The following is a 27,832-nucleotide window of genomic DNA, read 5'->3' on the forward strand; positions in this document are numbered from 1 at the left end:
TGGTACATTTTCTTCTGGCCAGGATTGCGACGTTATGTGGCGGAGTTCTGTAAATCTTGCCATTCTTGTCAGCTGGTGGGAAAACCTAATCAGAAAGCCCCATCCGCACCTTTCAAACCAATTCCAGCTTTTGAAGAGCCATTCAGCCGAGTCATTATTGACTGTGTAGGCCCTTTACCTAAAACTAAGGCTGGACATCAGTATTTGCTGACCATCATGTGCGCTTCCATGAGGTTCCCAGAAGCAGTGCCTCTTAGAAAAATTACTGCGGCAGTTGTTGCGACGGCCCTGATTAAATTTTTCACTTTGGTTGGCCTACCTAAGGTCATCCAGTCTGATCAGGGTTCCAATTTCATGTCAACGCTTTTTCAGCAAGTGGTACACTTGTTGGGAATGGAACAAGTAAGATCAAGTACTTACCATCTCGAGAGCCAAGGGGCCTTGGAAAGGTTTCACCAGACATTGAAGAATATGATCAGAACGTACTGTTTTGAATGTGACCAGGATTGGGATGAGGGAATACCCTTATTGTTGTTTGCTACGAGGGAATCTGTTCAGGAGTCATTGGGATTCAGTCCTTTTGAACTTGTGTTTGGACACGCAGTTTGAGGACCATTGAAATTGGTGAAAGAACAGTGGCTACAGGAGGAGTCGCAGTCAACAGTGGTAGAGTATGTGTCAACAGTTAGGCACAGATTGACAAAGGCTTGTGAAGTTGCGAGAGGAAACTTGAAAGTGACACAGGATAAAATGAAAGTGAGACATGACAAGAAATCTCAGACAAGAAATTTCAGTCCTGTGGACCGGGTGTTAGTGTTGCTTCCTGTTCCAGGTCAGCCACTACAGGCTAGGTATTTTGGTCCCTATGCAATCGAAAGGAGGGTTAATGAAACAGTTTACGTGGTGACAACTCCCGGCCGAAGGAAAAAGCGGCAGCTGTGTCATGTCAACCAACTGAAGAAAAATTATGAGAGGAAGCCTGTGAAAAACAATGGTTCCTGTCTCACCTGTCGTGCCTGTAGTCGGGGTGCAAGAGAATGCGGAGTTAAACCTCTTCACTGATCAACCCCTTAACCTTCATTCAAAAAATGAAAAATAAAAATCAGAGGTTGATGAGATGGAGTTTGTCTTTGCAGGAGTTCAACTTTGAAATTGAGCATGTAAAGGGCAGGGACAATGTCGTTGCGGATGCTTTATCCAAAGTGAACTAACTTTGAAAATTCCTGGAGGGTGTTTAGAAGTTTTGTTGCTTTCTTCTGGGGAATATTAATTATTGTTGCTCACGTGAATTGATCATTTGGGTGTGAGTTTTACTTTTGTTTGTTAAAAAGGGTTTTTGCATGAAAAGAAAGCTTTCACTATGTTCAAACTTTCTTTCTTGAGGGTGGGGAGTGTTACGGATTCGTCACTTCCGTCGTTGTGGTTTTCATCCACTGTAAGCATTTTTGGTTCCGTGTACTATTATTGTTATCGTTTAAGTGAAATGGAGATAACTGTTTTCAAAAGGTGAAAAAATTAGTGTTTTAAAAGAAACCGGAAACCGGATCGGGAGAAACCGGAAGAAGAGGAGGAGGAAGCGAAAAGCGGGGCAAAGAGAGGTCGGGAAGAAAACCCGAGCTGCTTTGAGGTCTTGAGCCGACGCTGGCGAATGTGGGTCACGAGCTAATTTTGGTTTTCCCGGGCAAGGGATTCCTGCGACAGAGTTGTGATCGCTGTGACAGATAAACCTGCGTGACGGGTTTTGCGGTTGATTCCGAAGAGAATCGTTGTTGGAGGGCAGGTACACCTCCATTACGGGCCCGCCCGCCCGCCATTTCGCCTCGCTCCCGCCATTTCGCATCGCTCCAGCCTTTTCACCTCGCTCCAGCCATTTCACCGCACCCAGCCATTAGCCTGGTTTGCATGTGTAACGTGGATTTCGAGTGGGAATTTGCGGTTCGCCGTTTGGGAGCCGTTGAACGTTCATACCCAAAGGTGTGATTTCCCAGTCGCCTTTTGGGTGCACCTTTGCGCCTCTTTGGCAGCGTTGACTGTCAGCCGACCTGGATTCTGGTCTCGATACGACCTTTTTCTTGCGATCACCGGAGCGTGGATCGACTTTGGCTTGGTGCCGGGACAGAGACTTTGGGGAATGTTCTTTTCGCTCACTTGGAGCACAGTGAGTTATTGAGGAAGAAACTGATGGTACCATCATAGGAATTATATGGTATTTTGGTTGTGCAATTGAAAGTATATTGTACTTGTGCTGTTATTCTTGTGTGACATTAATACAATACTTGTTTTTTGGTAACAATTGGTTGGTGTGGTTTCACCATTGGTCATTGACACACATAATAACACATCTTTCTGCCGTGACGCTTTCGGGGCGCGGAGGTACACCGTGACCGGGGTTTTGGGAGGAGCACGTAACAATACATACATACTTACACACATACATACACACAGATACATACATACATACACACATGCACACATATTATATACATGCATACATATATACATGCATACATACATAACTATATATGTTTGCTCCATTAAAATAAGATTTGGAGATATTAAACGAGATGTCGTATTTGCATTCACCTGCATACATCAGAAATCTATTGTGTGTGCTCTATTTGGTACGTCGAATCAAACCCATTATTTGGACAAAATTTAAATCCTTACAATGAGTGGCCAGCCATTATGTGAGAATGAACAGAAATAACAGACTAATGGCTCATTGTAACAGTATTATTTGTGAAAGTCACTGTATAAACTCACTGTTGGCCCCAAGGCCACTGTAAAGGAAACGTGTATGATTATTGCATACACTCGCAAGACACACCATTGAATCTATAGTTGAAATCTCGTGTGTTTTCATGAAATGCTATCACTCCATTAATATGTAAACCAGCGAGACATCCTCATCTTTTTGGGTTCTCCTTCTTTTTCCACTCCCTCTCAGTCTCCCAGATGGGAATGTGGACTGCACGTGTAATTTATCAAGAGGAAGTGATCAATCAGGGCTATAAATGCAGCAGAGAAGTCACAATGGAGAACTGATTGAACCAGTGTGTCCTCCTGAAACAAGGAGAAATGTTGGAAGAAAGTAGAAAGGGAAGGATCTGCAGGAACCATTACATAAGATGCGTTCACCTTCAACTATAAAAGCTTAAATCAACAATCAGACTTGGACAGCTGTTTCAAGTTTAAAGAGGAACAAGGAGATATTATTAATTACTAGAAATATTACAGATGAAAATATCAATTAGTCATCAAAGGATTTTGAACTATCAAAGGGATTTTCTTTTCTTTTTTTTATGGGAGGCGCAAAGCCCCCCTCCCTTTATATAAGGGATCGTTTCTCTGTATGCAGCTTTAACATGGGAACTGAAAATACGTTTGTCGGCTTCTACTGGACGAAATCGGCTGCAAATTTCAAAAGTGAATACTTTGTACGTTGAGGTAATATGTTCCAAATTTTAACAACGTCCACATATGCATTCTTGAGTTATAGTTAGAGAATCCTCGAAATCACGTTGGTGTCTCGTATCTCAAGGACTATACATTTAAACTAGCTGAAACTTGGAATATACATCGGCCAATCAGTCTAGTTAATGACTTTCAAAATAAATTCCACCTAAGTGCTATAGTTTTTGCTTTAAAATTTAATATATATAAATATATTTACATAAATAAATATATAAAAATATATACACACTTTATAACTTTTCAAAATATTATTACACAAATCTAATGTTCTGGCTCAATGGCCTAATGGACAAAGCACCAGACCCGCCAAGCTGGGGATTGTGGGTTTGGAGCCCGTCTGGGTTGAATAATTTTTCCCCTTACATTTTCAAGTCTTTTATATCGTCTTGAAGAATGAACAAATGAACATCTTGTACAATGAGCAAATGCATTTTGTTCGTATTTAAAATGTAATTATTCTTAAACCTGAATTTCAGCGTCATTCTTGGGTAAAATGTCAGGGGCATAGAAAAGCTTTAAAAAAACATCCCAGAGCTTGTAGAAAATGTCGAACAATATAAAAGAAGGGACATTCAAAAAATCTTGTGTGCATGCTGGACTACCCTTGTGTTCTGAGGAGGAACCAAGTAATGCTCTAGAAAAGGTCATATTATTACATTTGATTAGATTTTCATATTTATTTAGATATTTATTTTTATTAGATTGGTATATTCAGAAGAATTTATTAGATTTTGGTGAAGATCCGGATCCAGATCCAACCTATCGATGGGATACAAAACGTATCAGTTTTCAGTCTGGTGGAGGCATGCACCCGACCAAATGCCGTTGTAGTTTACATCGACGTATATTTATTTTAATTTTTTTTTAGTCTACCAGTTCTCATTTGCAACACAGATTCGTTGATATAGAAATATTATAAGAAAGAAGACCACAAAGAAAAAGGAAATTCATAATGATGTAACAGGGAAAGGATGAATCAAATGATCGAAGGTCTTCGATCAAAAGCTAGAGGTCTCCGCAGGACAGTACAAACCATGGACATGAGCCAAAAGGTGCAGCATGCAGCAATTACCATGCGTGTGTCCACATTTCTACACCAACAACGACCTCTCGAGCTCATTCGTGTCATCAACAACAACAAAAAACAAGAGGAAGAGACTTCGATAGGACAGCATATCATGGACCACTACCCAAAAGGGTTGTGGTGCAGTGAAAAGAAACCGAGAGGGTGTGTTTGCAATGTCGAGAAATCTCTTTGGGACAGTGACATATGTAATATATACATATATATATATATATATATATATATATATAAATTATATGTATATATATATATATATATATATATAAAAAAATTTAAAAAATTCTATATTTATATATAAAAAAAAAATATATATATATTTAAAAAATTTTTTTAAACATATTTATATAAATAAATAAATAAATATATATTTATATACGTATATATATATATTTGGTGTGTGTGTGTGTGTGTGTGTGTGTGTGTGTGTGACGTTTCGCTATTAATTTGGGTTGGCCTCCTTTGGGACAGGCTGGGGAAGTGAGGAGGTGAGGAGAGGGAATGGGGGTGGAGGGGGAGCGAGCAAAGGAGTGGGGAGGGATGCAGTGAGAGGGAAAAGGCGTGAAGGCAGAGAGCAGCAGAGTGAGGGCCTGACGGAACAAGTGGAAAGAAGAGCTGACGAGGAACGGGAAAAGGAGAGATAGAGAGGAGGGGAGCAAAAGAGAATTTTTCAGGATTCGTGTGAAGGAGAGGAAGAGCGGAAGAGAGACAGAGAAAGAGGTGGAGATCAGCGATGAAGGCAGCTGGCGTTATTATTCTGCTCTGGACGTGCTGTTCACGCGGTGAGTGAATGAAATTAGCGCGATGTCGATGTGCGAACCTTTCCCACGTGTCGAATTGTTTAGATGTCAACGTACCGTACGTACCAACGCGCCGATGCATCGATATGTCGAAGTACCGATACATGCGTATATCAATATGCTAATTTCTGCCTGATGTGTTTGTTAAAATGCTAACTGTGCGATTTATGTCAACATGTTTGGAAATGCCGACGTGTCTGGGACAAAGTACAGGTGTTTTGTCGATGTGCTTGTCGATGTATGCGCCGAAATGTCGATGGGCTAATATTTGCTCTCCGACTACCGCATTAGCACGGCCTCTGATTGGCTGATGGGGTCCATCCATTTTTGGTAGATAATTAATTTATTGAACGTTGAAAGTACCGGTAGAGGGAATTGTGAATAAGGGTAAACCACAACGAGTGGACCAGCAATGCATGGAGTCCAGACAAGTGGGACACAGGATTATCCATTGCCCCAAAAGTCGTTAATGAGCCAGCCGGGTTTTACTAACAATCCAAGGCAAGAGGCACATGGGTAATTCTCCTGAAATTATATTGACGTTCTAAAGATTAGAAGACAAATTCCTTCGATGACTGCCTTCAGATGGCTTTGAACCCACAACCTCTGGGATTCCAGTCCTGCAGTGTTCTTACCAATACTAATGGGCTACCGCTGGAGCCAAACTGCATACATCCAGCAACAAATCTAAACCCGACTCAAAAACTTTACATGAATTGTAAGTACTCGTCCTGTTCTTATTGACTTATTGTGACACAATTTCCATATATATATATATATTTTCTATCTTTGATATAAATAAAATAAAGTTTTAGTTTGTTTGTTTGTTTGCACGCACTAATCTCCTGGACGGTGAAAGATAGGAGGAAACCACTGAAACCAAAAATGCCGGGACAGGCCCCGGGAAGGACGGAAGGTTATAGGTAAGGTGGCGAGGACGGTCGAGGCCGCCTCGGCCGGGCTGGGCCCATTTCACAATTAAAAGCTGAGCTGAATTATAGTAGTCAATCTTCGACGGCCGCGAGTAAAAGCTGAATTATAGTAGTAAATTCATTCAAAAAGAACTAAAAATGTCGGGATGGGCCCCGGGAAGGTTATAGGCTAGGTGGCGAGGCCAGTCGAGGCCGCTTCGGCCGGGCTGGGCCCATTTCGCAATTAAAAGCTGAGCTGAATTATAGTAGTCAATCTTCGACGGCCGCGAGTAAAAGCTGAATTATAGTAGTAAATTCATTCAAAAATAATTAAAATGTCGGGACGGGCCCCGGGAAGGTTATAGGCTAGATGGCGAGGCCAGTCGAGGCCGCTTCGGCCGGGCTGGGCCCATTTCGCAATTAATAGATGAGCTGAATTATAGTAGTCAATCTTCCTCTGCCGCAAGCAAAAGCTGAATTATAGAAGTAAATTCATTCAAAAAGAACCCGGGCAACGCTGGGTGCTCTATATATATATATATATATATATATATATATATATATATATATATATATATACATATATATATATATAGTGCATTCAGAAAGTATTCAGACCCCTTCACTTTTTTCACATTTTGTTATGTTGCAGCCTTATGCTGAAATCGTTTAAATTCATTTTTCCCCTCATCAATCTACACTCAATACCCCATATTGACAAAGAGAAAACAGGATTTTAGAAAGTTTTGCAAATTTATTAAAAAGAAAAAACTGAAATATCATATTGACATAAGTATTCAGACCCTTTTCTATGACACTTGAAATTTAGCTCAGGTGCCTCTCATTTCTCTTGATCATCTTTGAGATGTTTATACACCTTGATTGGAGTCCACCTGTGGTAAATTCAATTGATTGGACATGATTTGGAAAGGCACACACCTGTCTATATAAGGTCTCACAGCTGACAATGCATATCAGAGCAAAAACCAAGCCATGAGGTCGAAGGAACTGCCTGCAGAGCTCAGAGACAGGATTGTGTCGAGGCACAGATCTGGGGAAGCCGACAAAAAAAATATCTGCTGCATTGAAGGTTCCCAAGAGCACAGTGGCCTCCATAATTCTTAAATGGAAGAAGTTTGGAACAACCAGGAATCTTCCTAGAGCTGGCCGCCCGGCCAACCTGAGCAATCGGGGGAGAAGGGCCTTGGTAAGAGAGGTGACCAAGAACCCGATGGTCACTCTGGCTGAGCTCCAGAGATCTTCTTCCAGAAGGACAACCATCACTGCAACATTCCACCGATCTGGGCTTTATGGCAGAGTTGCCAGACGGAAGCCTCTCCTCAGTGAAAGACACATGAAAGCCTGATTGGAGTTTGCAAAAAAGCACCGAAAGGACTCTCAGACTGTGAGAAACAAGATTCTGTGGTCTGATAAAACAAAGATTGAACTGTTTGGCCTCAATTCTAAGCGTCTAGTCTGGAGGAAACCAGGCACCGCTCATCACCTGCCCAATACCATCCCAATGGTGAAGCATGGTGGTGGCAGCATCATGCTGTGGGGGTGTTTTTCAGCAGCAGCGACTGGGGGACTGGTCAGGGTTGAGGGAACAATGAACGGAGCAAAGTACAAAGATATCCTTAATGAAAACCTGAAACAGCGCTCAGGACCTCAGACTGGGCTGAAGGTTCACCTTCCAACAGGACAATGACCCTAAGCACACAGCCAAGACAATGCAGGAGTGACAGGGCCAACTCTGTGAAGGTCCTTGAGTGGCCCAGCCAGAGCCCTGACTTGAACCCAATCGAACATCTCTGAAGAGACCTGAAAATGGCTTTCCACCGACGGTCCCCATCCAACCTGACAGAGCTTGAGAGGATCTGCAGAGAAGAATGCAGAAAATCCCCAAATCCAGGTGTGCAAAGCTTGTCGCGTCATACCCAAGAAGACTCGAGGCTGTAATCGCTGCCAAAGGTGCTTCAACTAAGTACTGAGTTAAGGGTATGAATACTTATGTCAATGTGATATTTCAGTTTTTTCTTTTTAAAAATTTGCAAAACTTTCTAAAATCCTGTTTTCTCTTGTCATTATGGGCTATTGAGTGTAGATGGATGAGGGAAAAAACGAATTTAAACGATTTCAACATAAAGCTGCAACATAACAAAATGTGAAAAAAGTGAAGGGGTCTGAATACTTTCTGAATGCACTGCATATGAACCACCTTTCGAGGCAATTTTTCCCGCAGAGCAGGGGTTGGCCTTTTTTGGGCACTGTCGTCCCCTTTTTGAAGCGATGTTTTATGGCCGGATGCCCTTCCTGCCACCAACCCTATTTGTCGCCTTTTGCGACACACAGGGAATCACCAGCAAGCCAGTACTCAATTTGCCAACCTCGGAAGGATGACAGGCTGAGTCAACCCCCTGGCGTCAATTCAGTGATCGACCAAGATTCAAACCCAAGATCCTAGGATCCCAAGCTGGCACCCTAACCGCTAAGTCAACACCATGCTCATTGCACTGTATGTATGTATATATATATACATATATATATATATATATATATATATATATATATATATATATATATATAGATATATATATATATATAGATATACGTATATATAAAACACAGTGTGTGTGTGTGTGTGTGTGTGTGTGTGTGTGTGTGTGTGTGTGTGTGTGTGTGTGTGTGTGTGTGTGTGTGTGTGTGTGTGTGTGTGTGTGATGTTACCGATAGACTCTGAAACGGAGAGGCTCACGTGCTTGATATTTGGCATAGACATGGCCATTGAGCCTGGGACGAACATGGCCGACACCATATTTGACGAGATCCATATTTTTTATTCATATTTACCTCAGCGCATTTCAGCGAAGGACCCGCTAATCTCAGCCAGTGCCAGAACAGCTCGCTGATTCGCTCAGAGCGATCACGTGATGTTCCATCCCGTCACACGTCACACGTTTGCACGTAATTCAGGGCGAAAAGCGATTGCGGTTTTCCACCTTTATGCGATCGTGTTTTGTGTCGATTTTGTGTGATATGAATTAAATTTTAATTCATATTCCGTGTTTACGAATTCGAATACGAAGGATTTCCCCTTTCCCCTTTCGATTTCGAATACGAATCGAATACGAGCTTGAGTCGAGAGGGAAAATGTACGGGTTGGGAATGTACGGGTCTCCATTCCCCGCCCGGCAACGCCGGTACTGGAGGGCGTGGGTCACAGGATCGGTGAGTCTCCAAAATCCGCTTCGTGCTCTTGCGAAGATGCAGGACGATGTCGCGATCCTCCCCCCTCCCCCTCCCATCCCTCCCACCCCCTCCCCCTCCCATCCCTCCCACCCCCCTCCCCCTCCCATCCCTCACCCTCCCCCTTGCCCCTCCCCCTCCCATCCCTCACCATCCCCCTCCCCTTCCCCTACCCCCTCCCCCTCCCATCCCTCCCACCCCCTCCCCTCCCATCCCTCCCACCCCCTCCCCCTCCCATCCCTCACCCTCCCCCTTGCCCCTCCCCCCTCCCATCCCTCCCACCCCCTCCCCTTCCATCCCTCCCCCTCCCACCCCACCCTCCCCTCCCATCCCTCACCCTCCCCCCTCCCCTCCCACCTACCCCCTCATCCTCCCATCCCCCACCCTCCCTCCTCCCCCATGCCTCACCCTCCCCCCTCCCCCTACCCCCCCTCACCCTCCCATCCCTCACCCCTCCCCCTCCCATCCCTCCGCTCCACCCTCCCCCTACCCCCCTCACCCTCCCATCCCTCACCCTCCCATCCCTCACCCTCCCCCCTTCCTCCTCCCCCCTACCTCCCTCACCCTCCCATCCCTCACCCTCCTCCCTCCCCCTCCCATCCCTCCCCCTCCCCCCTACCCCCCTCACCCTCCCATCCCTCCCCCTCCCACTCCCATCCCTCCCCTCCCGCCTCCCCCTCCCCCTTTAATTACATTAAATTAATTTAATTTAATAATTAATTACATTAAATCAAACCTTTCCCACCTTTATTTATACATCGTATCCCACAACTTTCCAAGTTCAGCCCGAGAGCAAACCGCAAGATGCTGAAAGAAGTCTCTAAGAACCCCAGAATGTCATCACAGGACCTACAGGTAGCTCTTGCCACTGTTGATGTCAAAGTGCACGAGTCTACCATTAGAAAGAGGTTGCACAAATTTGATCTACATGGAGGTGCGCCAGGAGGAAACCTTTGCTCTCCAGAAAGAACATCAGGGCAAGACTAAAGTTTGCCAATGAACACCTAGGCAAAGACCAGCACTTCTGGAACAATGTGCTCTGGAAAGATGAGTCAAAGGTAGAGCTATTTGGCCACAGTACCAGAAGACATGTTTGGCGAAAACCAAAGACAGCATTTGACCACAAGAACCTGATACCAACTGTAAAGCATGGTGGTGGAAATATTATGGTTTGGGGCAGCTTTGCTGCATCAGGGCCTGGGCAGCTCACCATCATAGAATCCACTATGAATTCTTCATTGTACCAGAGGGTGCTTGAGGATAATGTGAGGCCATCTGTCGGAAAGTTGAAGCTCAACCGAAGGTGGACCTTGCAACATGACAATGACCCTAAACATACCAGTAAATCCACCAAGGAATGGCTGAAAAGAAAGAAATGGAGGGTTCTGGAATGGCCAAGTCAAAGCCCGGATCTAAATCCCATCGAGATGTTGTGGGGGGATTTGAAACGAGCTGTGCATGCAAGAAACCCCTCAAACATCGCACAGCTGAAATAATTCTGCATGGAGGAGTGGGCAAAAATTTCTCCCAGTCGATGTCAGAGACTGTTCGACAGTTATAAGAAACGCCTACTTGAGGTTGTTTCTGACAAAGGGAGAAATACCACCTATGAGAGCCAAGGGTGTACTTACTTTTTCCACATGCGTAATTTGCATTTATGTTTATTCAAATTAAACAATGGACTACAAAATGTAAATGTTTCATGATATTTCTTATATTATATCACCGTTATCTATCAATATTGTTGAAATGAGGATCAAATAGCTGTATGTTGAAATATGTTGAAAAAGTCAAAACTTTATATATTTCTGTCAGTTGATTGTTTGTTTGCCATTTGTATTACAGTGTACAAGAAGGTAGAAATAAATGAATTACATGTTTATCTAACCATTTATTCAGGGGAAAATTATTACGGAAGTGTACCAAGGTGTTTTACTTGCAATTTTCAAAGTGCCCTCCCTCGTGATCGATGCACAATTGCAGCCGAGCAGGCACAGAGTGGCACACACGCTTGCAAAGTTCGATATCAATTTCTTCAAACTTTGCAGTGATTTGAGCCTTCAATTCCTGAATGGTACAAGGCTTTTCACGATAAACAAGGTCTTTCATGAGCCCCCAAAGAAAGAAATCTGGAGGTATAAGGTCTGGGGAGCGTACCAGCCACTCGATCGGACCGCGGCGGCCGATCCACTTTCCGGGATCCACTTACACTTCCGTAATAATTTCCCCCCGAATAAATGATTAGATAAACATGTCATTCATTTATTTCTACCTTCTTGTACACTGTAATACAAATGGCAAACAAACAATCAACTGACAGAAATATATATAATATATATATAAACAGAAATCGGGCGCTACTTCTGACTCACCCTGTATATATATATATATATATATATATATATATATATATATATATATATATATATATATATATATATATATATATATATATACGTATATATATATATATATATATACATACAGTGCAATGAGCACACTAATCCAACCAAGATGTCCTCGTCTTGTATTTTTTATTAATCTTCTGAAATTTGTATAATTTGTTTTTCACTTGGAAGTTGTGGGTTACGATGTGTAAACAACGGTGGAAAAAGTCTGATTTAATGCATTTCAATTCCAGGTTACAAGACATCAAAAGGTGAAAATTTTGAAAGGGGGTGTAGACTTTGTATAGGCATGCTATATCAGGCTCGATGCTTAATGGTTACTCTGAGTGTATACTCTGAGTCTAGGTGATAAGTGGTTCAGACGCCATACTATTCATACCAAAGACTTTAAGACTTTAAAAATCGTACGTGCTGCTTCCTTGCTTGATGCTCAGCATTTAAATGGATGGAGCATGGATAAAAAACGCAAGGCAATGGCAAACCACCCAGTATAACCCTTGTTAATAAACTTCTTTGGCAGCACGCACGCGCTGTAAAGAGTATGGCATATTTTTAAAATATTTATTATTTATTTTATAGAAGAAAGGCACTTCCAACCAAGGTGTAAACTAGATATACTCTGCTAATTTAAGTAATAAGCTAGAGCAGACCCTGTCTCAGGAAACGCTTCACCCACTTCCCAGTGAGCTTCCTCAGACCAATAGACCCTGAGTCTCAGCACGTGTCCGCTTTTATTCCTGATGCGACCACTCATTTGCGATCACGTGCTGGTGCACGAGATCAAATGAAGGAGTGTTTTTATTTTGCCAAACATCAACCAAATAAACGTCAAATTGCATCATTGATGGGCTGCTCTTCTCTTTTTATTATTTACTTGGGATCTGGTGTTGTTGGTGTTCGGGTCAGTTTGTGTGTGCTTGTTGTTGTTTTTGTGTTTCTGGGGCACAAACATGGCTGGTTTAATGTCCGGGTTGAATGTGATGAGGTCTGGATTGCGAGGTTGGAGGAGTTTTCCAATAGGTGTTGTGTATGTGTGGGTGTGATGTTGTGGGCCGAACGCTCTTTTTTTTTTCTTTTTCTTTTTTGGGTTGTACACAAGATCGAGGCTCGTGAAAGAGCTAACATTAATCACACTAAAAGTCAAACCGACACATAAAACACAAAATATGGGGAGCGGCAGACAAGATGGGGAGAGAGGGGGAAGGACACAAACACAACGTTTGAGAGCAGGGACATCGAGAGAACTGTGGGAGGGAGAGGGCTAGGGGGAGGTGGTAGAGGTATGAAATATATGGACACTGCAAGGACATCCAGGAAAGAAGTTGGAATTTCAAAAAAGTGGATCTGGGGTGAATTAGCGGGGGTAGAAAAGATCAAGGTTTTGGATGGGGGAAGATAAGAGATGGTGGTGAACAGCTGTTTTAAAGACCTGGAGGGAGGGGTGGGATTGAAGGGAGTGGGCGAGTTTGTTCCAGAGGCGGGAAAAAAGGGGAATGAAAGAGTGAAGGTTAGCAGAGAGCCTAGATTTTGGCAGTTTAACCATAAGAGGGTTGCTGGCAGATCCTGTGCGACCTGTAGGAATATTTGGGGGACAGAGCACAGAGAGCTGGGGGAGCAAGGCCAGAGAGGAGTCGGTAGAAGACAGAAAGACCACCAAAATGCCTGCGGTGAGTGAGTGAAAGGCCCTCGGAGTTAGCTTCATCGCGGGAGATTCCAATAATTCTGAAAGCTTTTGTTTCAACAGCGTGAAGCCGAGCTCTGTGTGAGGCAGGAGCACCGGCACAGAGGGGGGAACAGTATTCCATTGAGCTGCGGATGAAAGCCTTGTATGTGGTGAGGATCTCAGGTGTGCCAAGGAAGGACTTCGCACGACGGAGGATGCCCAGTCGGCGACTGACTTTGGAGGCCAGCTTGGAAATGTGGTTTTCCCAAGAAAGATCACAGCAGATGGTGAGACCCAAAAGCTGGAGCGACAGAACTTCTTGGAGAGGATTGTTGAGAAAGTAGATGGGAGGGTTTTCCAGTCGGTCTTTTCGAAGAGACATAGTAAGAGTATGAGATTTGTCAGGATTGAAAGCCATGTTCCACTTGTTTGACCAGTCTGTGATTTTGTCCAGGTCTGCAGAGAGTGAGGAGGCTGCAGACTGCCGATCTGAGGGATGAGGAATGGAGCGGCAGAGAGTGGAGTCATCAGCAAAGAGATAGAGAGGATTTTCCAGAGAGTCGGAAAGATCATTAATGAAGACCAGAAAAAGCACAGGGCCCAGAACACTACCTTGGGGAACTCCAGCCAGAACAGGAAGGGGAGATGAGAGAAATCCATTCATGGCCACACGTTGACCACGACCAGAGAGGAAGTCCACAAGCCATGCATGGTGATTTTCATGGATACCATAGGAGGAGAGTTTGGTGAGCAGAGCTGGGTGCCAGACTGTATCGAAGGCACGTGATATGTCAAGGGAGACAGCTCTGATTTCCTGTTTGGCATTGAGGACCTCCATCCATTGTTGAGACAGCAGAAGCAACATGTCCAGAGTAGAATGACCTGGTCTAAATCCAAATTGATGATCGGAGATCAAGCCATTGGAGAAGAGGAAAGATTTGATAACCGAAGCAATGATGAATTCCATGATTTTGCTGATATAATTGGGAGCAGGCTGATTGGTCTGTAGTTGCAAGGATCTGTGTTTGCACCTTTTTTGTGTGAAGCGGTAATGTTTGCTGATTTCCAAGATGCTGGCAAATGACATTGAGCAAAAGAGAGGGTGAAAAGAACAGAGAGAGGGTGAGATAGAGCGGCAGAGCAGGATTTTAGGACCCTGGGCTAATGCCGTCTGGTCCAGTTGCAGAATCAGAGTCGAGGTTTGACAACAACTTCTCCACCTTATCAGGAGAGAAGGACACAGAGGTTTGAAAAAAACTTCTCCACCTTATCAGGAGAGAAGGACACAGAGTCCAGGAGCAGTGGGGTTCGACTGGGTAAGGTGGGAACAGAGAGAGATGGGTTTGGGACACCAGATTTTAAGGCAAACACAGAGTTGAGGCATTAAGCTTTGTCACGTGCGGCGTCAACTGTGTAGCCATTAGAGGTCAGGGAGGGGATGGAGGGGGAACAAACACCAGAAACGGATTTGACCAGACGCCACCAGGATTTGGAGGAAGGAGACAGGTTTGAGAGTTCATTCTTGAGTGTGGAGAGATAGTGCTTCCTGGCACTCCTGAGGGTAGACACACACTTGTTTCGAGCTTGGTGGAAGGAACTGAGATTGCCTTCATTTGGATTTGCCTTCCAAGAGGCAAAGGCAAGTTGTTTCAGGGCAACTGCCTCACCACAAGATTCAGTGTACCATGGACGGGAGGAAGGGTAAGACAACTGAAGACGAGATGGGATAAATCTGTGCATGAGAGAGAGAGCAGTTTGCTTTGGAAGAATTCCCAGGAAGAATTGATGTCAGAGGCAGTAGAGATGGGAGACCAGTCCAGATGATTGATGGCAGCTTGCAGACCGTGCCAGTCGGCCTGAGTGAAATGCCAGACTCGTCGACTCTGAGGAGGCTCTCTGAGAATGGCCAGAGAGATGTCCACTTTAACAAGCACATGATCAGAAGAACCGATTGAAGCAGAAGAGCAGCAGACATTTGCAGGGAAGTTTGTCATAACCTAGTCTAGAAGAGAAGATTCTCCATTGACTGAGATCCGGGTCGGGAAATTGACAGATTGTGTCACTCCCAATGAGTCGCAGAAGTCCTTTGCTGGGGTGCCATGGCTGGTGAGAGAGGAACCCACACCCAGCCAGCTGGCATGATGACAGTTGAAGTCACCACATATGAGGAAGAGAGAGTTGGGATGAGTGGATAGAAGTTGGTCCATGTTGTCAGACAGCGAAATATAAATGGAGTCATCACTGTTTGGAGGACGGCACAGAACACATATGAACAAAAGGTGGGAGCAGAGAGGAAGCTGTAGCCAGAGGTACTCCTGGGGGTGGGGTGGAGAGAGGGCAGTGCAAGGAGAGTGAGGAAGAGAGTTTTTGATAAAGATAGCAACCCCAGCACCAGGACGAGGCTCAGGTCTATCAATACCGGAGGAGGGAGTAACCAGGAAGAGATATTGAGGAATCGGAGACATCTTGAAGGAGGAAAGTTTCTGTTAAGCAGATCAAGTCTGGATTGTGAGAAGCAACCTGAATGGAGAGATCAATCAGGTTTGAGCGAAGGCCCCAGATGTTTGAGGTCCATACCGTTAATGAGGAGAGAGGGGAGCATCGGGTGCAGGACAGGGGAGGGGAGGGGTCGGGTCAGATGAAGGATGATAGGGGAGGTCGGGAGAGCAGTTGATAGTGTGTCAGAGATTACAGAAGAGTTACAAGAAAGGGAGGGATGAGGAGGACGAAAGGTTTGATGGTGATGGGATGAGGCACAGTGAGGGGTTGTTTGAGGGGGGGGGGGGCAGAGGAAAGTAGAAGGTTGGGGGAGGTGGAGATATGAGATAGAAGGGAGACGAAGTGGGGAAGAGGCAGCTTTGAGGAGGAGGGGGGAGGGGGGAGACTTGGAGAGGGATGGTTGGGGAGGAGATTTGAAGGGGAGGGGTTGGGGGGGGATTTTAAGGGGAGGGTTTGTGGGGGAGATTTGAAGGGGAAGGGTTGGGGGGGAGTTTTGAAGGGGAGAGTTGAGGGGGGAGTTTAGGAGGGGAGGGGCAATGGGGGAGATTTGGAGGGGAGGGGCAAGGGGGAGTTTAGAAAGTGGATGATTAATGAAAGACGAACATTTATAACAAATTGGGTTAATTTCTTGCTCACCTTATCCAGTTGCTTGCACCATCCAGTTTTCGCTGTTTTTATCAGAGATGTGTATTGTGTGGGTATGTCCACGGTCTCCGCATTTATACCACCCTATCGGCTCTTGACGTACAGTGCTTCCAATCTGTGACGTGTGTGGTTGTGGTGTCTCGGACACTGGTCCCATCAAAGTCAAATTTGTGGTCAGATTTCAGGCAATGACAGCTATGGCTGACTGTGTCACCTTCCTACACCTAACTGCTCCATCATGTTCATCTAGCCTTTGTTTCAAGCTCTTCCAGTTTTACCAACGAAGAATTGATCACAGTCTCTGCATGACTAATGATAAACTACTCCGGATTTATCACCAGTTGGTATTGTGTCCTTTAGTATTGAAATTACATTCTGGATGGTGCGTAGAGACTTGTATGCTACACCAATCCATGTGCTGTGTACTATCTTGGCTGCGTAAGGTTTGGTGTGGCATACAAGCCTCTACGCACTATCCATAATGTAATTTCAATACTAAAAGACAAAATACATTTCAAAACCAAAGGACAAAATTCGTGAAGCAAATTGAAGCAGGGGCGTGTACACTAGCAAGCACTTCAACAATGCCACCTTCGGATAATACAGCACAAGTGCCTATACAGACAGTACAAAATACCTCCAGGCATTGCACCAACTGTGGATCACTCAGACATGCAACCTGGTCCTCGGAGTGCCCTGCAACTGGCCAGCGCTGCAGGGACTGCCAAAAACTGCACTACTTTTCCTTATGGTGCCACTCAGCTCACACCCCACCTGCTGCCGCTTCTGGCACAGCAACTTCATGACCAGTCGCAATCATATCGGTGTCCAAGCCAGTCACTTCATTCCAAACCTGTTGATGCGATGTGAATGACATTTTGATTCAGCTTCTGGTTGACACAGGTGCCAGTCGCACTTTTAAATAAGGCAACCTATGACAACAAAACATTTCAAACATTCCCCTGAAGCAGAATTCAGTGGCCACTGAGGTTATGACAACAACCAAATCACCATGCTGAGCAATCTCTGACGACCAAATCACTGCAAAAATCACCCTTCAGTCTTCTACATCATCACAATGAGTGCCAATCTGATGGACCTGGACTTATCACAGTCTTCACTTTCAGCTGGCTGTTTCTTGTGGCATGAATGTCATGCATTTCATGACCACCTGGCAATACACACCAGCCTACAGTCAACCCTGCTGTGGCACCGGTCATCCAAACCCTACGGGGAGTGCCTCTGTCCCTCTGGGATCAGGTCACGGCTGAATTACAGTGCCTCCTCAACTTTGACATCATCAATTTCCATGAACGTGTCCCCTTGGATTTGGAATTGGTCATTGCACATTAAAAAAATCGACTGTGTGTGGATCTCGGTGCAGTCAACAAAGCCATCATTCCAGATAAATATCCCCACCACAGAGGAACTCACCACACATTTCCATTGCTCCACTGTTTTCAGCAAATTGGATTTAAAGCAAGGTTACCTTCAAGTGCTCCTTGCACCAGTCAGCAGAGACTTTACAGCCTTTGTCATGCACATGGGGTTTTTTCCATTATAGATGCATGCCTTTTGGTCTCAGCTCTGTCCCCAGCTGCTTTCAGAAAATAATGTCCCTACTCCAAGGCAGAATACCTGGGGTGTCAATTTATTTGGATGATATTGTGGTCCATGGTGCCATCCAGCATCAACATGATGCCTAGTCTACTACAAGTTTTTCATCAGCTTTCATCTGCCCAACACATCACGCTCAATGCTGAGAAATGCCTCCTCGAGGTTCCAGAGATGAGAGTTTGTGGGGTAAAAGCTCTCAGTGTAAGCCATCGCTCTTATCTTATCTCATGTTGATGCCATCCATACCCTTCTTGAACCACAGCAGTATCCCAACTGGCATCTGTCCTGGGCATGGCCACATATTACCTCAACTTCCCCCCACAGATTGCCTCCTCTACAGACCCACTACACCACCTCCTCAAAAAGGACGTATCTTGGGAGTGGGCTACAGCTTGTGGTCAATGTTGTGCAGAAGATTAAGCATCAGCTCACCTCGACCACCAGGCTAGTGTACTCCAGTCACACAGAATCCACAATGGTTACCTGCCTGAAACACGTTAGTAGATGTTCACTCTCTGTGGTGGACTGTTCTATAAAATTGAGAATGAAATTCTCTTCCCGGCATTGGCTGAAGTACAATCCTACAGAGATGTAAGGAGCTGTAGCTCTGCTGAGCTCATGCCAAATACTTCCGTGGTGCGAGAGTGTAGGCACAACACTCGTGGGGTGAGGGGAGAGACTTCTTACCAGGGGAGGAGAGGACAGGGGCTTGCAGGCTATGAAAGGCAGCGACGCTTGCTCGCCTGAGACACACAAAGAAATGCAGCAGACGACACAGAGAGACTGAGCAGATGCGGAGCAATTCAGCAGACATGGGGAAATGTAGCAGACGTAGGGAGGTGCCAGAGAGAGAGAGAGGACAGACGAGACACACACCATAGGAGACATCTCAGACCGTAACTGAGGAATAATCTTCACTGCAACTCCATTATAACAGATGGGACTTGTTTCAAGATTGTCTTGCAATTAGCTGGAATGGGGCTCAACTTAGCGTCCCAACCCACCATAGTGAGGGAGGGATGCATCAATAACCCATAGAAAACTGTAAGGCTCCAAAGTCATTAAGTAGATGGAACAGTGAAACATTGCCCTGACATGCCCTAATAATGGTGAAACTATTCAGTAGCTTCACTGTTCATTGTCTTGGTGACAACATTTTGACTGTCATCTTTGCACAATGAGAGGCCCTTCTGAGGTTACATTAATGATACCTCTGTGATGATATCATCACGGTATTTGTCTAAGTTGGAGAACTGAAGAATCATATAGACGAGCATATAAGACCCATCGCTTCACAACGTCACAAACCTTCGCTGAATCCACAATTGTTGGTTTCATTGAAATCCGTTAACCTGTTCGCGAGTTAGCAAAGAATGATTCCTGGGAGATCCTGCCCTCCATGCAGGGATAACCAGCATCACAAGTTGATACCAGCGGCGGGGGTGGGGGGGGGGGGGGCTGAATCCACCGTTATCGGTTTTATTCGGTCCTGCATGAATATTTAGGGGATAGAACACAGACAGAGCAGGGGGAGCTAGGCCGGAGAGGAGTCGGTAGAAGGCAAAAAGACCACCAAACTGCCTGCAGTGAGAGAGTGAAAGGCCCTCAGTATCACCTTCATCGTGGGAGATACAAATGATTCTAAAAGCCTTGGTTTATACAGTGTGAAGCCGAGCTAGGTGTGAGGCAGGAGCACCAGCCCAGAGGGGAGAGCAGTACTCCATCAAGCTGCAGATGAAAGCTTTGTATGTGGTGAGAAGCTCAGTAGTGCCAAGAAAGGACTTCAAACGATGGAGGATGCCCATATTAACAACAACAACAACAACAACAACAACAACCTTTACACTGAAGGGAAAACTGAAATGGAAGATATAACGATTGTGAATACTGTATAACGCTTATGCAGACTGTTTCAGCAGACTGCTTCTCAACATAAGACTGAGAAGAACCCAAGCTCAAGCAAGGAAATGAAGCCATTTGGCCTAACATTGTCGTGGTGCACTCCCAAGTTAATTTTTACTCTGCGCGCCTGAATCGAAAAGCAGGCGAAGCAATTGTTTCATGTCCATCCATCCGTCTGTCTGTAAACATCAGTTTATGATCTTGGAACAACTCATTTAAATTGAATGCTATATTTTGAACATGAATCGGTAAAACAATCCTGCCATTTTTCAGTACTTTGTCTCTGAATTTATCGCAATCACACATGCGAGGAGTGAAATAATTTGTTTATTCTGTCTGCCTGCCTGGCAGTCAAACAAACATGGAAATCATTCCAAACAGGAAACTTACTGTTTTTAAGGATGCCATAAAGGACACAAACAACAGGTACGAATAACTAATGTGACATGTTAGATAGGGTGGTGTAATAGACACTGGGGAAAATGGTGGTAAAATGGTAGTATATTCCGATATTATTTATATGACTTTTACAATCTTTATTTAATTTAAATTGAATTATACTACCTGCCCTGCAGGCAATCTTGTTCCAAGCATGCAACACGTTCTTCTAGCATATACTTTTATTTGGGCAGTGTATAGGTAACTGACAGCTGCCTCAATCACTCCGGGAAATCAAATAAAAACCCGGGTTACGTGCATGAAGCAAAAACATGCCGACTGTTTATAATTCAAAACACCTCACTGCCCTGGAAAATGTGGGTACAGGAATACTGTACTGCAAAGGGTGGGGACTTGTAATACCCTCTCCAACCTGGAGGTGGCGCTACACGATACACAATTACATAGAGAAATTGCATCCTTCCCCCCCAAAGACCACCGGCAAAGATAAAAACACCCCCATACAGTAAATGGGTCATGCTGATCCTATGTAGCAAGTCTGGATGTAATCGGGCCAGATCTGTAGGAGCAGTGCGACAAACACACACCGGTCCATACGTAATATATATATAGTAAGGATACTTGAACACTGGAGAACACAAATCACCTTCTTGTCACTTCCAACAACATTCACTTTAGCAGTACTTGGACATGTTAAATATGGTGATGTATAAGGGTGGTGTATAAGGGTAGTGTATAAGAATGCTTCAGAGCGCTAAACCTCCGGAATTAATTGTAATGATATTTAAATCATTATTTTATTTAAATTGAAGTACTGTATACACACTGCACTGGGTATCATGTTTTATGAACAATCTCGTTGCTACAGCTTTAAACATCAATCTTCCTGATGATTTACTAAAGTCTAATTAACAGATCTTGGTAAAGTGACCCACCTTGTTTATTCATATAATTAGGATTGAAAAGGATGGATAAAATGTAATTGTGAGTGTGTACTTGTTATTGATTGCATAATCACCTCCACCAGACCACCACCGAAGGTGGACAGAGGTTATTTGTTCACCACAGTTTGTTTGTTTGTTTGTGAGAAAGATACTTCAAAACAATATGGATGGATTCAGACAAACTTGGTGTGCATGTTGGGTGTGTGATAAGGATGAAGTCATTACATTTTGGTGAAGATCCCGATCTAGATGCGAGAATTGTTATTTGTTTTTACAAGTGATTCTTCACAATTGAGAGATCGGACAAAAAACGATAAATAGTAGGATATTTCAACAAGTTGTCGACGGGTTTTGGCAAAACGTGGTGGATGAGTTGAGTGGGTGATGAGGATGAGTGGTCCATATGCAGGTCCGGCCTATGATTGAGATACAGAACACATACTCTTCAGCCTGGTGGAGGTATGCACTCTACCGAGTGCTGTTCTAGTTTTGCATGCATCAGTGAGTGGATTAATTTTAAATTTCTCACCCAATTGTTAGTCAGTGGTTATAAATAACTTTATATATCTATATATATATATATATGTATATATATATTAGAATTTTATGTATACAGTATATATATTATATATATATATATATATTTATATATATAAATCAATTATTTGTTTGTTATGACAAAAAGAGATTATTTTTACTGATTTAATCTTCATATACATTATGATATACTTGGTGGATAGTGTTGTTCATTTTATTTATTCATTCATCTGTCAAATGGTCAATTGATTCTCGAATATGTTCCCGTTTCTCCGCAGGTTGTGATATTTATTCATTTATTGCATTATATATTCTGTAAAATGCACCTTTTGATTGTGATATTTATGAACTACAGTCTAATGTTCCGTAGAGAGCAGATTTTTGTCATAATTATTTTTCTTTAACTGTCTTTTTTAAGTTCTCATTCCAAAAGGGATATTATAAGTTGTTTCCACCAATTCAGAGTAGATGGTGTTGTTGTCATGACATGGCTCAGCTGGAATTATGACTGTCTGGCTTGGAATTAATATTTCTGTCCTCAGATTTCTCAAGGTTTTCTCAATATGAACTTAACTCCCATCGTTAATAAAACAAGGTCAATTTCATTATGAGTTGTTGTCATTTAAATTACTAGGGCATGCCCGTACTATATATATATCTAAAATTATATCCCCCCCCTCTATTTACATGAAATGGTTTGGTCCATTCGCAAAGCCAAAGCGGACGGCTTGCGAGTACGGTGACAATCCCCCCCCCCCCCCTCTATTTACATGAAATGGTTTGGTCCAAAGCGAACGGCTTGCGAGTACGGTGACAATCCCCCCCCCCCCCCCTCTATTTACATGAAATGGTTTGGTCCAAAGCGAACGGCTTGCGAGTACGGTGACAATCCCCCCCCTCTATTTACATGAAATGGTTTGGTCCAAAGCGAACGGCTTGCGAGTACGGTGACAATCCCCCCCCTCTATTTACATGAAATGGTTTGGTCCAAAGCGAACGGCTTGCGGAGTTTGGTAAAGAAATCGCCATAGCTCGGTAACTACTTGTCCGATTAATTTAAAACCTTGAAAAGGCACATCCTCGGGTCCCCAGCAATATACCTGGCAAGTTTCAAGTATATCGGACCGGTAGTTGTCGAGAAACAGCGGTCGCATACACACACACAGACACACACACAGACACACACACAGAGATTACTGGAATTATAGATAGATAAAGGTGCCATTTTAGCACGTCTCATTTTTCACCACTCGAGATGTTCTCACATTTTTGTTTAATGCTTTAATCCATGTCAAAATTCAAGCCTTGCTCCATAACTTGCTGAGGAATACATCATCGGATGGTGTGGGTCTCAGTGGTGAAGTTGAACATCTGTTGTAAACTGCAGGGTTTACAACACAACTGGGACATTCTGGCTCAGTCCATTTCAGCTGCTTCACCCAGCTCCTTTAGGTATGGTATTTTGGAGTGTAAATGTATTTGCAGACAGACCACAAGTGTGGGAAGCACGAGGGTTTCATACTCCACTACCACCAAATATAACGTCCATGAACATCTGTCGAGAACAGCGTTATGAGGCATTTGGGATTACCGAACAATGCAATACATTATGATCTCTGTGATCGTCAGGACTTGATATCTATCAGGCATGTGCGATTTGCGTGTGGAGATGGATTAGAGTGCTTCGTCCTTTTAGTTATAACTTTGAAACACTGATATGGATGGTATGTTTCCTAAAAAAAACCGGATTTTATGAGACTTATGGGCCAATGCAGTACAAACCCATTATATCCTTGTTGAAATATCCCAAAAGGGCTGCACACATAGGTACCTATCTTGAACAAATCTTTCAAACTGAGGCCCAAATGAGCCTTGATTGATTGTACGACTTAAGGCACCGCAGTGTTGTTTGGACATGCAGTGTCTAACATCTAGCAAATTTATACTTCCCTTCCCTAATCTCAGCATGGCACTAACCGATCAGTAAAAAAAACTGGAACGACTAAAAGCTGTTTGCTTAGAGGTACTTGTCAACTTTATGATTCCTGCAATTATTGAGCGTTAAAAAACACTGATTGGTGCGATGCTCTGGAGTCCTTTTGGCCCATGAAATCAGTAGTTCAATGATATAGACGTAAAAAAAAAAAGGTCGTTAGTCATGCATCTAGTCATCTGATTTACAAACACATCCACAGCTCAAGTTTATCCAATATATGAATACATTTCTACCACCTTCCCCAACTTAAGAAAACGTACATTATGCGGGTTTTGCACATGATCTATTAATTTAAATGGAGTAGGAGCATAGACCTTATAATATGGAATGCTTTTTCTCATTTTGTTACCTTAAATGGATTTTTATGATCATCCCACAAACTTAAATCCCAGTACCAAGTGACTGTTGAATTACATTCAAGAGCTGCAATATAATGGCCAAATTAAGCTGCTTTTATCATTCGTTCATTTTAATGAATCGGTAGAATGTTTGTTTTGCAATCAGCGAGTATACCATACAAAATTTCACATTGACCGCTGGGCTTGCATTCGGGGGCATTCTAATCTGGTATGACCTAGCCTGCACTGACACCATGGACCCAAGGGTCTCCATTAACGCTAGACTTGTGTTATCATTTTAATTGTCCATGCATTATTAATGTTTCTTTTTGTATGCAAAACCTTGGCTCCTAGAATAGCAAGATGACAGAGGAGAAAAAGGGCAACGTACTGACAATGGGGCAGCAGAGAAACAGGTGGATGTAACAAGCACGGGAATGAATGAGCAGGAAAAGAGAGAGGAGGGGACGAAACATGAACTCTGCAAGTAAGAGGGTTGGGTTAGGTAGGGTTAATGGGCATAGAAAAAGATCATTGAATAGAGATGAAAGATGACTTGAAATGGTCAGAACAACATAACTTGTGCTTTCGCAGCATCTCGGGAGATACCAGTTAGATTCCACAGAATCCAATAGGTATTTGATGCTGGGGCGCCATTTCATAATGGAGAGCAGTACTCCATTGAGCTATAGATAAATGCTTCGGAGGCTGTCAGTAATTCTGATTTCTCAGAATGGAAAATGCCCATGTCTGCAGTTGGCTACAAAGGACGGTGTTTTTCTATACATAGTCGAAGCTCGTGGAAAAGCACGTACACTGAACGGATCAGGATGTAACAGGAAAAAAGGAACAGCTGAGAGAGGAGGGGAGCACCAGTAGCAAGTTAAAGGCCAAGAACGAGGGAGACTTGGACAAACAATGGGTGGCAGAAAAGGATGCATGGGGTGGATAATATGGACACACAAGGAAACTCTCAGGAGGGAAAAACTGGAAATTGGGAGAAAAGAAGGCTTGTGGTAGGGTGGTGGCGGGACGGGAGTGTTGGGTTAACGAGGGTGGAAAATATCATGGTTTTGGATTGGTAATGATCTGAGATAATAGTGAACAGATGTCTTGAGGACCTGTAGGGAAGGATGAGATTGAAGAGATTGTGGGAGTTGGTTCCACAGGCAGATAAAAAGAGGAACAAATGAGTGCAGGTGAGCAGTGATCCTGGAATTCAGGTAATCACCAGAAGGGGGCTTAGAGTGGAACAGGTGCACCCTGCAGAAACTGTGGGGAAGGGGGACAAAACATGCCAAGAACAGAGGGTGCAAGATCAGAAAGGAGGCAGTAGAAGACAGAGACCACCAACCTCTGTGTGATGGGAAAATGATTGGCCCATAGACTCGGTTTCATCATGTGAGATTCGAATAATCTTGAAGGCCTTGGTTTTCATGGCACAGATCAAGTTGAGTAAGCTCACTATTTGTTCAGGGGGGGCAGGGGAGCCAGCCCAGAGTGGAGAGCAGTAGTCCATCAAGCTGCAAATGAAAGCCTAGATAATGATATCATAGTTCACTATTACGTCGGGGGGGGGGGGGGGGTGGTGTAATGATATCAGAGTCCACAATTATGTCTAGGGGCTGGGGTGGTGTAATAATATCATAGTTCACTATTATGTCGGGGTGGGGGGAGGGGTGGGGGAGCGGTGTAATGATATCATAGTTCACTATTAGGTCAGGAGGCAGTGTAATAATCTCATAGTTCACGATCAGGTCAATCGGGGGAGGGTGGTGGTGTACGAATATCATAGTTCACTATTAGATGGGGGGGGGGGGGGGGGGAGGGAAGTGGTGTAATTATATCATCGTTCACTATAATGTCTGGGGGGGGGGGGCGGTGTAATCATATCATAGTTCACTATTAGGTGGGGGGGGGGGGGGAGTGGTGTAATTATATCATAGTTCACTATAATGTCTGGGGGGGGGGGGGCGGTGTAATGATATCATAGTTCACTATTAGGTGGGGGGGGAGTGGTGTAATTATATCATAGTTCACTATAATGTCTGGGGGGGGGGGGGGTGGTGTAATGATATCATAGTGCACTATTAGGTGGGGGGGGGGGGAGGGGTGCTGTAATGATATAATAGTTCACTATTTTGCCTGGGGGGGGGGGTCGGTGTAATGATATCATAGTTCACTATAAGGTCAGGGGGGGTGGTGTACTGATATCATAGTTCACTATTAGGTCAAGGGGGGGGGGGGCGGTGTTACTGATATCATAGTTCACTATTAGGTGGGGGGGGATGTAATGATATCATAGTTCACTATTATGTCTGGGGGGCGGTGTAATGATATCATAGTTCACTATTAGGTCAATCGGGGGAGGGTGGTGGTGTACGAATATCATAGTTCACTATTAGGTGGGGGGGGGGGGGGGAGGGTGTAATTATATCATAGTTCACTATTATGTCTGGGGGAGGGGGGCGGTGTAATGATATCATAGTTCACTATTAGGTCAGGGGTGGGGGGCAGGGGGGGCGGTGTACTGATATCATAGTTTACTATTATGTCAGGAGGGCACTGTACTGATATCATATTTCACCATTAGGTCGGGGGGGGGCGGTGTAGTGATATCATAGTTCACTATTAGGTCAGGGGGGGAGGGGGAGCGGTGTACTGTCATCAGAGCTCACTATTAGGTCAGGGGGGTGGTGTACTGATATCAGAGCTCACTATTTGTTCAGGGGGGGCGGTGTAATGAGTTCACTATTAGGTCAGGCAGAGGTGGGTGTGGTGTACCAATATCAGAGTTCACTATTATGTTAAGCAGGGGGGGGGGGGGCGATGGACTGATACCAGAGCTCACTATTAGGTTAAACCCATGGAGTCGTAAAATTATTGAGCAGCAATGTCATGGCTGGGTAGGAGAGCTATTGAGTGAGTTAGACCAGCTTGTTATTTATTGATCGATGGTGGCAGGAAGAGAGGTGAATATATGCTGTTGTCATTATGAGGTGTATGGAGTAGCTCGTAGATAAACATTAATTGGTTGTGGAGGGGAATGTGTAGCAAGAGGTATTTCAGTGTGCTAGGAGGAGTTAGGGTGGATGGTGGACTATAAAGAATGGAGTTCAGTAACATCACCACCAATATGGAGGTGAGGTCTGTCAAAAAGGAATACTGAATATCCTGGGAGTATTGCAGAGGAATTAGTAAACATCCTGTAAGTGGAACGTTTCTCTTTGGCATACAATATCAGGAGCTGCAGCAGTAACATGAATTAGTGACAGAAGAATGGGCATCTGAAATATTGGTTGTCCACACTGTTATGAAGGGGGAATGATTGGATGTGAAGGGTGGTATGAAGCAGGCAGGGGATGGAGTGTA

At 44.1% G+C, this 27,832-nt stretch overlaps 1 protein-coding gene across 1 annotated transcript in view; it reads left to right on the forward strand.

Moving 5' to 3' along the window:
- Positions 1-5,102: 5,102 nt before the first annotated feature.
- The window catches only part of LOC137433546 (limbic system-associated membrane protein-like), a 498,837-nt gene continuing 476,107 nt past the window's right edge, over positions 5,103-27,832 (forward strand). The window contains exon 1 of the mRNA XM_068125880.2: positions 5,103-5,337. Coding sequence (XP_067981981.2) covers positions 5,289-5,337 — 49 coding nt within the window. The 5' untranslated portion in view covers positions 5,103-5,288. The remainder of the gene's footprint in view (positions 5,338-27,832) is intronic.

The sequence above is a fragment of the Myxine glutinosa genome, chromosome 1 (assembly GCF_964187855.1).
Source record: "Myxine glutinosa chromosome 1, kmMyxGlut1.1, whole genome shotgun sequence".
Lineage (NCBI taxonomy): Eukaryota > Metazoa > Chordata > Myxini > Myxiniformes > Myxinidae > Myxine > Myxine glutinosa.